This window comes from Henckelia pumila, chromosome 4 (assembly GCF_033568475.1).
Source record: "Henckelia pumila isolate YLH828 chromosome 4, ASM3356847v2, whole genome shotgun sequence".
In the NCBI taxonomy this organism is placed as follows: domain Eukaryota; kingdom Viridiplantae; phylum Streptophyta; class Magnoliopsida; order Lamiales; family Gesneriaceae; genus Henckelia; species Henckelia pumila.
The window spans coordinates 23,954,917-23,969,278 of NC_133123.1; the positions used below are offsets into that span (position 1 = coordinate 23,954,917).

The following is a 14,362-nucleotide window of genomic DNA, read 5'->3' on the forward strand; positions in this document are numbered from 1 at the left end:
AAAAAAATACACGTGTTCAACAATTTAACTAATCACTCTAATAATAGATTATATTATATTATATTTTGGTGGTTGTGGATTAATTCAACTTAATTAAGAATTTATTCCACGTAACAAAGCATGTATTTTAATTACTCATAATAATAAATGATCTCACTTGGGTGATCTTCTCATACGACCAACAAAGCATGTATTTGGTTTCCAATGAGATGTTTAAGTTGATATAGTAGGTAAATATTTGACTAATAGTTAGTTGTTCGATTCCCTTAACAATATTTTTTTGATTAGTATGTTGTACATGGCTTATCCAGTGTAGTTTACCTGATTAATGTGGTTTGCAAGGTGTTGCGTTCGGAAGTTTGTCCAATACACACCGAAAAATAGCGGCTACGAGTTCTCACGTCATTAAAAAAAAACATATGTTTGAAATACTCATAATTAATCTCACGTCGGGATCTTCTCATACTACCAAGAGGATTTTTGCGATATAATACTATATTTTGGTTAAGATTAAGCTGTATGCTTTTCGATCTATGCTTTCTAGGGAGTTTATTTTATCACAAAAAACTATTTAAGAGATCTACAATCCGATCCAAAAAAAAATATTACTTTAATTTATTATTTTTAATGGTAAGACTTAAAAGTATCATTTTTTTCAGTAATGATATGAAAAAATATTGTATAATATATGCTGATTTGAGTTAAAAATATTACTTCCATGTCAAAAGTATTACGTTTCATCACAAATATAGATGAGATCAGCTCGTATCACGGATCCACTCTTGTACAATAGTCCTACTCTTATCTTATAGACGTATTTTATTTTTCCCGGACTAACGCAATAGCCTGCAAACTACGCTAGTCATGTAAACCACACTACCCTTAGGTGCGCTCTGGGTAAACCCCGAACTAACGCAATAACCTGCAAACTACGCTAGTCAGATAAACCACTAGTCAAGTAAACCACATTACCCTTAGGTGCGCTTTGGATAAATCCCGAACTAACGCAATAACCTGCAAACTACGCTAGTCAGGTAAGCCACGCTGGAAAAACCCTATGTGACAGACTAATCCAAAAAAGTGTTGGCAGGGCGAATCGAACTCCTGAACTTTGGCCAAAAGTTCACCTGCTCCACCAACTTAAACACCTATTTGGTGCACGTATTTTATTTTCTTAGTTTTATATTTGTTGTATCTGTTATTCTCTGGGATAACAAATAATGTTATTAGAATTATTTTTTCATTTATGAAAATTTGATTTTATCTCTTAAAAAATAGTTTTAGATATTTATATTATGCAATTTATTATTATGTGTGACGAAAAAGAATATTGTAAATAAATAAGGGGCAAAATGCAATTGTTTAACACCATGCCAAGTTCAAATTAGGAGTCCCACTCCCACCAAGAGAGACACGAGGGCCAAGGCGGAGATGGAAGCTCTGAGGGCGTCGTACGGGGAATCTTCTTCCGGATCCGATTCAGAATCCGAACCCGCTACGTCATCCGACCCGACCCAATTACCCATCAGTCTTCCCCCACCCCCTCTGTCTCTCCTCCATCCGCCTAATTCACTGGGTAAAATATCTCCCGACTGTACACGTTCCTGTGCATTCTTCTTCTCCAGTAATGTTCGTATCCCAACTGTTTGACGTTTTACTTGTGAAAGGTTCATTTGATCACTCAGTGCAAAGCGATCAACCCAATCGATTCCGTAGCTTCCCCCACGTCGAGGGCAACTTTGCTTTGCATGTTTACATCCCAGGTACGATACACTTTTTTTTTTGTTTAAGCTTCTAGGGTTCTAATTTCGGTCTGGGATTACATAAATAAAGTTTATTTTTTGGTGGTTTTAGTTATAATTCCATTGACACAAAGAAAAGAGATGGCCTTTTTTCTGAAAAGGGCCTCACGGCTGGTACCTCAGCTTCATGTGGTTGATTTTGACATCCCTTTAAGGAATTTGATTAAAGACGAGCAGAAATTTGAGCAAGTTGTGCTTGGGAGGGAGTTTCACGTGAGTTTGGGAAGGACGGTTCCCATTCGAGTCCATCAAAGAGATTCCATGGTGGGCATGCTTAGACAGAGGCTTCAGTCTCATAGGAGGTGAGTAGGATTGCATTTAGTGCGAACGAGGGTGGGAATTGGGAAATTCATCCCTCAAATGAAAATCTTTTTTTAGTTTTTTACTTGAAAATTTTCTGAAAAATGTAATTTTGCACCCCCGCCCTTGCCCTTTCGCAGTGACAACGGAAGAAGCTAACATTATATGTTATGGTCGATACTTTACAAGTTTGAAGTTCATTGCTGGCTGTTGTTCTTCAAATTTAGGTACTGGATTGATTTTACTAAGTGGGTAGTATTTGTCAATGATGATTATACCCGGACATTTCTTTCTTTGGAAGTTACTGCTGGAGGCTTAACTGAGGTACAATGTTGAATCATTATTTTTTTTGAAAAGCTTTATGTAGGAATACTATGTGGATTTTTGCAAAGTTAACACTCTTAGCAAAATAATCAAGTCAAAAACTATGGGAATTAGAAGGAACTCTTGTTCTCGGTTAATCTCGTGCTGCATTTTTTATGGCACAATAAACTAACATTCAGTCAACGGGTCTGTCACGGTCCCATATTAACAAAATGGCAAAAGCAGCAGTAGTGCGTGGTATGAAATGCTTATGATAGGAATTGTACATTTGTGTGAAAATGGATACAAAGGAAGGGGCTTTATTGACCCGCAGATAGGCTAAAAAAGTTATCACATCCTCTCAAGAACTGCTGAATCTTGAAATGCACATAGATCGTGCTGCCCAGTTCCAAATATAGTGGCTGTTTTAGTGTGAGAATAGACCACAGAAAGCTCTTTGATTATAGTTACTAAGCCTGGTTTAGGGGTATCACTTTAAGAACTACAGAATTGTTCGAACAATTCTGATGTAGCAGCATGTTGTTCTCATGTAAAGACCAATCCAAATCTTCCCACATGACATCATGCATCTTGAAATACTTCTGACATAAAGGGTTGTTTACGATATGCATGCAAATCGTAGGCCTGTGAAGCCTGAGTAACTTTTATCATTTGTGCTTAAAATGATGTAGGACTGGTATATTCTTTCTTTGATTTCAGATAAAGAAGCAAATCGAAGCTGTGAATGATGTGTACAGACTTCATAATCTTCCTGAGTTTTACAAGGTTTGTTTACATGCCTGTTATTTCCATTCTTTTGCCTTGCGTAAGTTATTATATATACGCGTCAAATTGTAAATATCAACACACTAGTTTAACATTCCTTGCAGGATCCACGCCCACATATATCTATAGCTTGGGCAGTTGGGGATATTAGGGATTCTCTGTGGAAATTGATCGGAGAGGAAACAAAGATGCAGAATGCCGTTGGAGATTTATCACACAAGCGCTTGTGTGTCTGCATGTTTAGTGGTATTTCATGCAAAATAGGTAACAAAACCTTTGATATTTGCAAGGTACAGGAAGAATGAGATGCATGTCGAAATTCTCTCAGAAGAAAGTTGAAATATTTACTGTGCAATTCAACATCATCTATAAAGGGCGGCATCGATCTGTGGCATTCTCATGAAGTGTTTTCCGAAAGTGTCTCTGAAGTAGTGAAATGGAATACGAGGATGGACCATATTTATGCACGTCGAAGTATTCAAGAAACACTGTATTCTTATTCCAGTTTGGCAATATGCATCTTGCTAATCAACTCCATCACGGTTTGGTTCAAATATCACATCAAACTAGAGCTCGTCATTTGGTAAAATCAGAAATTTTCCATGTTGAAAAGAGTATTAATTAGATAAAAACATCAATGCTTGATAACATTTGTGGAGGATGGACGGACAAGTTCTGATGAAGGAATTTCATGTTTTTTGCCGGTTGACTCAAGATCAACGTTTCCAACAATATTTTTTAAGAACAAGATGCATCTAAGAAAGCATTTCATGTTATTTATTAGCCAGAAAACTCGAGATCTCTGTTTCATGTCATATTCTTCGAGAGCAAGAAGTCTATCCTACTTGAGAATTCTACGTAGAAATCGATTTTCTTTGAATCAATTTTAGACATCGTGTTTATTATTTGAGCAATGCTACATGTACAATCAAATTTGTACAACAATTTTTACATCACAAAAAATTCAATACAAAATTTTAATTTATCAAATCTCACGATACATTGAATGCAAAATCTCACGATATCATATCAAAATCTCACGAGATAATAGTAAAATATCACGATATAATTGTTGTAAATATCGTTGTACGATATATTGATTGTACCTCTAGCATTATTCTTATTATTTTCCCCAAAATATGAAGAAAATAAAATAACTAAATAAGAACGAGAACAAAAACATAATTTTGTACCACACATCAGAGATATGATTGCATTACAATACTGCAATTGACTCATCTATAGAAGTCCTCTAATCCTACTAAAGTTCAGTTTGCTCATGATGTGGATGGAGTTGGGAATATTTACATATCACAAAATCACCCTCAAATCTTCATCCAACATTCAGTTTTTGAAGAACAATCGAAAAAAATTCGCCCAAAAAATTTGACGTTGCAGCTAGTAGGGGATCAGTACTTTCACGAAGGCGGGACAACAAGATCACAAATCAATCTCCTCCTCCGAGTTTATAGTAACAGAACTCTCTCACCAAGAATGAATGTCTCCGAATCGGTGCCCGAAGTCAATAGCTGTCACAGCTGAGCAATTGAAAAAAACATGCTCAGAGTCCAGGAATAGATTCAAGATTGTATTTTTGAGAAGATGAACTTTCTTCCTCTCGGCCATCCTGTGGCTTTTTTATGGCATCCAATGTATGTAGATAGGCGTAAGAGGCGTTTCGACTTGCTGATGGACCTGGATTGCTGATTTTGCTCGCAAGGAAGCGGCGAATCAGGCCCCTAAGAAATGGAGCCATAGTATCTGGTTCGTGTTCTAAGTAATACATGATTCCACCCATACATGCACTGAACAATGCCACCTAGGAATTAGGATATTTGAGAATAAAAGTTAGTTCAGGGATAGAATAAAAACTATTGACTTCGGACTTGATCAATACATGAGTGTGCTTCGATTATCATTCATTATGTATCTACAACATTGCCTAATTAATCTGGCAGTGAAAAGGACGTGGTTAAATAGCAGGCCACAAAGTAGTTACCCCACATCTTTGCAATCATTTTGTTAAGAGTCGATAACAATTAAACCATTACACGCGCCTGGGATTGAGCTACTCCCATAAAATTGGACTACATTTTGAGGGAGACTCTTTTGTATGATAGAGAAGAGGGAATTTAGGAGAAAAGATGGAAACTTTTCAAGAACAAGAAAAGGGAATAAAGACGCTTGATTCTGGATATTAGGGGTATCGAGCAGAGGGAATGAGCATGTTTTCAGCATATCAGACTTGCATAACCTGAATAAACTCAAATGCAGTTCAATAATAAACACTGTAAACCATTGGTTGAATTCCCCAATTAATTTAAAGACAGAAAGGAGAGTCCTCTGTACCTCAGCATTTTTTATATCTGGAAGCAAATGGCGATTCACTAAGATATACCATAAAGATTCTCCAGCACGAGGAAGAACATACAAGGCCAACTCCCCACGTCTAGCTTTCTTTTCCAGTAGCACAGACAGGGCAGAGATCCCCCCTGCAAGCCAATACAAGAGCTTGTGGTCCTTCAACGCCACTTTTCTGTGCATGCATATTACCCCCTTTTGTTGTCGAGATATGTTAATCAGTACAGTTATGATGACTGAATGTTATATAAATGCAGCAGCAGGAAAAGGTACCTGAAAGATGCCAACAAAAGCAGACAAGAATGTTGTAGAGCGCACAGCACCTTTAACTGCAAGCCAACAGGTTCGAACTGGAGCATCCTTGAACTTTGAAAAGAGACAATACATAATTACCCACTAAGTGATTATGAGATATTTGCATTGACTAGAACTTACGTAGGAACACAGCTACAAAACTTACAACACTGTAGGCAAAACCATCTAGTAATGTAAATCCCATTTTTGTAGCGACTATATACTACACAGGAGATAATCCAAATATTTTCCAAGCTCATTAAGATATTGACAAAGATTCTTCCATTAGCCAACTCGATAAATGCATAATAGAGACACTATCTTCTAACAAAATGTACAAGGAAGAGCAGCAAAGGCTTATTCTTAAACAACAATGCCATGATTAAATTGAAAATACCCTCGCCATCATCTTCTAGTTAAAAGCCTAGGTCAGGTAGTTTGAAATGATTATAGTGAAAATGTGAACAGTTTATTTGATCCCCTCATACTTTCTGTAGAATAAGTGAATCCATAAAACTTATTATTTGGTCAACCCTCTTTAACATTTTTGATATAAAAAAAGACAAAAACAAAAGAATGAACAGCAAAAACCACAAAGGCATATTTTTTACCGTTAATAACGAGAGGATGTACCTTCTGCATGCGTAGAACAACAAAGGGCACAAATGTTAAAGAGAAATATAGAGGAAAAGTTTTCCTGAAGGTATCTCTGGCAGCATTTGCATTGTGAAATAAGCATGAGTCGGTATTAGGGTGGATAATAGAGCAAGGAACAATATCAGGAAACTCCTCCAATTTCACACTGCTAAATCCTCTTTTGTTGGACAAGTAAGTAGATAGTGAGGCAACATCTACTGGAGAACCTCTACAACAATCCCTCACAGCTTTGTACACAGGTGCAGCAACTGGACCTGTTTTCTGAATGAAATCTTGATATGATTTTGGCAAGCTTTCAGGGCGCATAACAAAAGCATACATAACCTGAAATGTGCTCAGACTTAGAAAATTGACAGGAAATGGTCTGCATGAGAACAAGGAAATCGAAATTGAGCATGCTCCGTAGTAAAGAAAGATACTTGCTAGTGTGATAATATGTTATAGAGCTTATACCAGAGATCATGACACTAAAACGGAATATCGACCAAAAGAAAACAACAGTTACAATTGAGACTTTCAGTGAGTGATAAGTCAATTACTTGCGCACAGGCTATTGAGAATAGCAGTGTGTCCCCGTGACTCCAATGGCTTCCCCAAAGGTGGAACTTGTTTTTGGATTTAGCCGAGTTATATGCACACTAGATGAGCAATCATACATTTTAGACAAAGTAAAAATATGTAAAGGCAGTCACAATATCTCATACACTGAAAAAGAAAAGGAAATTAAAGATAATATACTCATACCTGGGCAAGCCTAGCCAAAAGATATAAAGCGAGTGTACGCCTACGGCTTGAATCATCTAATGCTAAGATAGATAATCCCGAGACTGCACCTGCTAAAAATCTGCCCCATCATCCCCTTTAACAATGTCATACATACGGAAATGGATAAATCATACAATGAATATCTATTTCAAACATTAAAAGCTCAAACAAAGAGATAATACTAAATCAAGAGCTTTGAGATTTTCTTCAAGCACACAACACCATCAAGTAAAATGCATTCAAACACCAAGTAGCGGCAATTGTTAACTTACGCATTCATTGGTGTCTCTTTCTTTCTAAGCTTTCTCAACAAACACCTCAGAGCATGGTAGGAACCAGTAAATCCTCCAAAAAGCAAACCAATTCGGCATGCTTCCTCTCTCACTATAAGGTCTTTCTCGGATACAAGTTGCTGCAATCAAAGAATAGGTCCCCAAAATGTTAAATAACCCCAACCTGTAAATAACAGAACTCTTCCAAGTACACATCACACTATGACAAGTATATATCTTCTATCAAATCAGGGAACAGCATGCTTGTGCACATAAAGATTCCAAACCAACAAAACCCAAAAACTGGCGAAAGATCCATAATCGTTTTTTTTTTATTTCTTACGACTCTAAATCTTATTGTTATAAATTCCTCAATGAACCATTGTTGATTCCAGAGTTTATTTGCTGTCCGACTGATTTTGGACTGCTTCTTATGAGTTATGACATTCTCTTTGCATCAATTTTAACACCTCCCAGTTAACACGTTCATGCTGTGCTATTCATTCCACTATTATCAGTGGCCAGCAGAACCCGAACCATGGCAAATTTCCCAAGTCTCATTACAGCCTCTTAAGCTAACCTTACCACACAATTTCCTTCTTTGCCCGTTTAACCCGCTCTATATTTCTAAGTTATCACCATGATAGTCAAAGTAGGTAAACCATTGCAGCGATACATACATCCACAGAAACCCATTTTCTGAAACACATACATGCTGCTGAAAATTGAATCACATACTGGCATACTTTTCTGGTCAAGATGACAAAGATCAAATTTATTCCAAAAAAATTCACGATTACACTGAAAAGTGCATCAAGTCAACGCCTTTCTACATAATCAAAGGCAAAAACATTTAAAAAAATAAAAAAAATAAAAAAGAAAGAGAAACATATAGCTGTACCTTGAGATCCAGGAGAGATGAATATGACTTCAGGCGAACAAGTTTAAACGCCCGAAGAAGAATTCCGATCCCCACTCGAATACCATACGACAACAGAAAACTCTGGCAGAGGTTCCCGACGGCATTGGCGACGCAAGACTCATCAGCGTGGTCGCACGGCGGGTGGAGTCCTCCCTGAGCTCCTATCTGCCGGCGTTGCAGATCCTTTATTGCTTCCTTTAGCCGATCCTCCGCCTCACGAAGGCGGCGCTCCGCTGAGTCCTCCGCGGAATCTGAGTCTGGCTGCGGCGGAGGCGGAGATGTACGCATTTTACACGGATGGTTTAGTTTTCTGCATCCGAGTCTTCCTTTTTTGCTTTTATTATTATTATTAGTTTCCTATTGGTTTTCTTGGTTTTGTGGGAATGGGGAGATATTCTTATTTGCAATAAGTGCACAATCACCCATTTTCGTAAATTTCTTTTGTAAATTTTTTTTTTGTAACAATTATGAATAATTACTTATATAATCCTCATGTTTTAGATTTTTTTGAGTTTTTGGAGTATGAAGTATGAATAACTTTATGTATTAGTACATGTTTATATGTTAAAATCATATGCAACTACTCTCTGATAAACAAATTGTTACGAGAGTTCGAATAACTTGTATGATTTACTTGATTAACATGATATGTCGGTTACAAATGATAGTAAATATAATTTTATTATCATAAAAAATAATACATAAAAGTGAATTGTATTTTTCTTTTCATATGAAAAACTCTAGACCCTCTATTGGCTTCGCAACACGACTTGTGGTTGAATGATGTATAATCAACTATGCAGAAAAGTTAGAAACTCGTTCTCGCAAATTGGCCACTTAGAATTCTTTCAAAAGTTTTCTTTGATAGTTTTGTCTTTATTTATACCTTTTTTTATAGACGTTATAATTGATCTCTCTTTCATTTTACATTACTTTCAGGGACTAACAATATATAACTGAAACCAATTTGATAACAACATTATAGATACTATAAATTGAATAATAAACAAAATTCACACCGAAAAATAACAGTTGCAGTGTTCTAACGTGTTTGTTAAAAAAAATCAATATTTTTTGTTTGATTGAGTGATAGGATAAATAATATATAGATAAGTAATGTAATGTAATGTAATAAAAAATAAATAAGAAATTATTGTTAATATAGTATTTGTATATTTGATTTGATTGATAGATTATAGTTTATTTGATTTGATTGATTAAATTTTATATAAAATGCTAAATGACCATTTTGACCTTTTAACAATAAATAAAATATGAATAATATTGTTTATAAGGGATAATATAGTAATTTAAATTTAATGATTTGATTGATGTAAGATAAATAATTAATGATTTGATTGATGTAAAATAAATAATTAATAGATGAATAAATAATATGATGAGAAGAACGAAAAATTGCATAAAATAAGTCATACATAAATTAATAATATAAGCTATTAAACGGAGTGAAGTGATTAGAAAGCCCGACCAATCAGTACCAATCAGTGAACACAATTATTTTGTTTTTATCAAAAAATATAAGGTGAGCGAATTTATTTTCCCAAGAAATTTGAAGATTTTGGATTTATTTTTTTTTATGGTAAAGATTTTGGATTTATTTATATAACGATAAGAGTCTATCTATTAAATATTGAATGGGCAGTCACCGTCAAAATAGTTATAGACTACCACGTTGCTACACAATATTTTTTACGAAATGTTACGTATAATGAAGGTTATAAATTGCATTTGAAATTATAAAATTATATTTACATTTTATTTGAACTTTTTTTCAAAAATGCATTTAGGATAGTTTTGTAATTTTAAATATATTTTGTAAGCCAATGTGTAAGCCTCATTATACATATAGCATGATTTTTTTTTAGCATACGTTGTTAACTTGCTATACAATTTGCAATTTAGTTACAACTTACAACAAAAAGAGAAGAATTTGTTGTAGCACATGTATTCGACGTGATGATCTCACGATTTTATTCGAGACAATCTTGTTCATGCTTATAATTAAAAAAAAAAATATTTTTGACATAATTTTTATGAGTAACTAAAAAGATCTGTCACACAAAATTGAATTGTGATACCATATCACACGAGTCTTGTGTTTGTTGTATGAATTATTTTCTAGTTTCATTAGACACCCAATCATATCAACACATCACATGACAAACGTGACAATAATAGAAGAAAAATTCACTTCACATGTATAATTCGCAAAAATTTGAACCAAATATAATACATATGGTCCCCTACAAGGGATAAGACCCTAAAGTAAGTAGTCCTCCAAGAAATGCTGAACACTATAGGTCCCAAAACACCCCAAAAGCCAAATATAAAACCAAGTAAAACACTTACATAAATCCCAAATTTGTCACTTGATAGAAAAGACCCCTCCTCACTGCCCTCTCCATCATCCTCATCTATTGTTGTTCCGCTACTTTCGTCGCAGTTTTCCGAAACCGGCGGCCCGCAAAGCCGGTTTCCGCGGAAACTCGACTTCCCGAATCCTTGGAGTTGACTGCTTGATGGAATCTTTCCTATCAAGTGGTTGTATGATAAGTTCAAGCTACTCAAAAACGTCAATCTTGATATCCCTTGTGGAATTTCACCAGAAAGATTGTTCTTGGATAGATCAAATGACTCGAGCCAATCCATGTCGCCGATGGCATCGGGGATCGACCCGGTTAACGAGTTTCCTGACAGATTCAAAGCCATTAATTTGACAAGTTTGGTGATCTGAGTTGGGATTGTTCCAGACAAGTTGTTATCCGAAAGGTCCACAGTTAGCACTAGTTGAAGATTATTGCTATACTCTGCAAATCTTCCTTTCATGACTAGGAATTGGCTATCTGGAAGGCCCCCATATGTGTCCCGCACTGAATAATATATATGATCAGATGGAGGATTTTTTCCAGTCATCACACCGAAATTGTCGAAACATATCGGTATTCTCCCTGATAAGCTGTTGCTTGCCAAGTCCAATGCTTGGAGAGAATCAAGAAGGCATATTTCATCTGGAATCTCTCCCGAAAACTCGTTGTACCGAAGGTTAAAGACGACTAATTTGGAGAGCTTACCGATCCATTTCGGTATCCTTCCGGTGAAACGGTTACGCCCCAAGTCCAAGACCTTCAGTCCAGTCAATTGATTCACAAAGGCAGGCAATGTCCCTGAAAGATTGTTCCGCCGTAAGTGCAATGATTCTAGGCCGGTCAGTAATCGTATCGATCTTGGAATTTCACCGGAAAGATTGAAATTGGATTGTAACCTTAAAACTCTCAATCTAGACCAGTTCATCCAACAGTCAGGAATTTCTCCAGACAACTGGTTGAACCCAAGATCAACTATTTCAAGCCTGTTTTCTTGATTACCATTGTTGCATAGGAAATTCTGCATAGATCCCGAAATCCGATTATACGAAAGATCTAACATCTTTATATTTGAAGAAATAACTGGCAACGGGCCGGTTATGAAGTTGCACTTCAAGTCAACTGCTGCATTTTTACCATAGCCAAAATTTGACAGACTTGGGATATGTCCATGTATGGAATTCCCTGATAAATTTAGGTATCCTAACTCAAACGTTTGATTCCAAAACCACGGTGGAACGGCGTCCGAAATCCCGGTGTGTGCTAAGCTCAGATAGTTCAAATGTTTCAGATGCTGAATCCAAAAGGGAAACTCAAGTCCCAAATCCCACTTTCTCAAAGACAGGCCTGTGAGTTGAAATGGAGGGATCCAAGTTCTGTTCGGCTTGAAAGATAAGGCGTTCCCATTCGCACGAAATGTCTTCAATCTTGACATGTTTCTGAAGTGTTCTTCGTACACACATCCCTCCAAAAAATTAAGAGATAAAACAAGGAATTCCAAATTTTTAAGCTCTCCAATACTAATAGGCAAAGTTCCAGTTAGCTTATTATCTGCAAGGTCTAGCTCCCTTAACTCGGATAGTTCCCCAAGATTATATGGTAACGAACCCGAAATATTATTCGTGGCCAAATACAAGTACTGTAAAACCTTAGAACTGCATCCTAAAAGATTGTTTAAGTCACCCGAAAACCGGTTGCGAGACAAGGAAATTTCTCTGAGCTTGCAAATATTTGTTAGTGATTTCGGTAGCTTCCCCTCTAGTTCATTCCCAGACAAATCAAGAATCATCAGAGAAGTTAGATTTCCTATGTTATCAGGGATTTCACCCTGCATAAGATTATCCGAAACATCCAAAACCTCGAGCCGACTCAACCGGCTAAACCAATCAGGCAAACTTGAATTGAAATGATTTGAAGACAAGTTAAGATACATGAGAGTTGAAATATTCTGTAAACCGGTGGGAAGTTGATCATATAAGCCACAATCACTCAAGTCCAAATGAACCAAATTGCTAAGATTTTGGATCCAATGGGGTATTAAGGAGTTGAAATGATTACCCGAAAGATCAAGATACCTTAAACTCGACAGATTTTCAAGTTCTTGTGGGATTTCTCCGCCAAATCCAGCCTCAGACAGATCAAGAAAGTCCAAATTTCGCATCGAACCGATGAAGTTCGGTACCCGAATCCCTCCAAAATAATTGCAGCTCAATTCCAAGCGAGACAAGTACTTCAAACTTAGCAAAGATGGATTCAAGTTTCCTCCTAGTTTTGCATCACAGCCACGAAGGCGAATCCCGGTAACATAACCGGAGTCGTCACAGGAAACGCCATCCCATTCGCAACAATTAGCACCGGTCCAATTCGAAAGCCGGTTTCTTGGATCTTTGAGGCCATTCTTGAATGTCAAGAGCGCCATTCTTTCACTTTCTTGGCAACTTGCATTAGCAAACTCAATGATCAAGAAACCGCACAGAATTGCAGATGAAAACATAAATGAAGCAAGGAATTTCATAGATTTTTTTTTTAGTGAATCTTGATCTTAGAAGAGAATCGAAGGACAACATGTATTCCACCCATATTCAGATATTCTGAATAAATCTTTTTAAGAAAGTCCTTTTTGCTTATTATTTTGAGAATTGTTTGTTAGATTCGTGGCGGCTAGCAAGTAAATAGGAATAAAATTTTGGTCGTCGACGGAATCTTATAGTATACAATATATACTATTATTGGACTCGAGGAATTTATTTTGTGTCATGTTATGTTTTGATAAATAAAAATACTATTTTTTCTAAAAAATATTATATTTTTATTTAATGAAAAAAAAAATCATTAAACCTATTCTAACAACTTTACATTTTATATTATCTTCAAAAAAAAACTTTACATTATATATATATGACATATCTTAATAAATATTTTCTGTATTTATATTTGGAATTTTTAAATCATATAAGTTATAACATAAAAAATTATTATCAAAAACGTTTTTAAGTTTTAAATTTTAATTTAATCTCTCAAAATTCACCAAAAAAGAAAAAAAAATTAACACCAAAAAATTTGCTATGCTTGCGAATAGGCTCTAGCTAAGCTAGTAACAATAACATTATTTTGACCAGCTTTAGAATGGGCCTGAATGGCCACAAAGTTAATCACACTTTGAATTTTCTTAATAATTTAATTAATATAGCGATCATTTTATTGCAATAGATAGATAATAACATTACGTCATTATGTAATAAAGTAACTTTTTGCGAGTCGTGGTGACATGTTCTAAATGCTAATAAATGGATAAAAGTTACTAGAATATGAGAGTGTTTGGTAGAGCTTTTACAAAGTGTTTTTAGCTTCTAGCTGCATAGAAGTGCTTTTGAGTGTTTGTGAATTTTAAATTCGGTTTTAGCTTCTACAACTTTTACCTAAAAGCAAGAAGCTAAAATTTGATATTTTTTTTAGCTTCTGCTTTTTTGTTTAAGGTATAAAATTACAAATTGACATATATACCCTTAATAAACT

At 35.6% G+C, this 14,362-nt stretch overlaps 3 protein-coding genes across 3 annotated transcripts; 1 reads left to right on the forward strand and 2 right to left on the reverse strand.

Annotated features, from left to right (window-relative positions):
- Positions 1-1,392: 1,392 nt before the first annotated feature.
- LOC140865904 (uncharacterized) lies at positions 1,393-4,002 on the forward strand. Its single transcript, XM_073270740.1, has 6 exons — positions 1,393-1,576; positions 1,668-1,763; positions 1,855-2,104; positions 2,330-2,426; positions 3,126-3,191; positions 3,296-4,002. Exons 1-6 carry the CDS (start codon positions 1,432-1,434, stop codon positions 3,494-3,496), a joined length of 855 nt encoding a protein of 284 aa, XP_073126841.1. The 5' UTR covers positions 1,393-1,431; the 3' UTR covers positions 3,497-4,002.
- A 359-nt stretch (positions 4,003-4,361) lies between these two features.
- On the reverse strand, positions 4,362-8,798 carry LOC140863612 (uncharacterized). The gene is made up of 8 exons (XM_073267151.1): positions 8,442-8,798; positions 7,541-7,680; positions 7,248-7,347; positions 7,043-7,141; positions 6,480-6,827; positions 5,826-5,918; positions 5,541-5,747; positions 4,362-5,010 (listed from the first exon to the last, which is right to left on the reverse strand). Exons 1-8 carry the CDS (start codon positions 8,748-8,750, stop codon positions 4,753-4,755), a joined length of 1,554 nt encoding a protein of 517 aa, XP_073123252.1. The 5' UTR covers positions 8,751-8,798; the 3' UTR covers positions 4,362-4,752.
- A 1,872-nt stretch (positions 8,799-10,670) lies between these two features.
- LOC140860682 (receptor-like protein EIX1) lies at positions 10,671-13,451 on the reverse strand. The gene has a single exon (XM_073263688.1). The coding sequence runs from the start codon at positions 13,359-13,361 to the stop codon at positions 10,671-10,673; it is 2,691 nt and encodes an 896-aa protein (XP_073119789.1). The 5' UTR covers positions 13,362-13,451.
- Between the last annotated feature and the right edge of the window lie 911 nt (positions 13,452-14,362).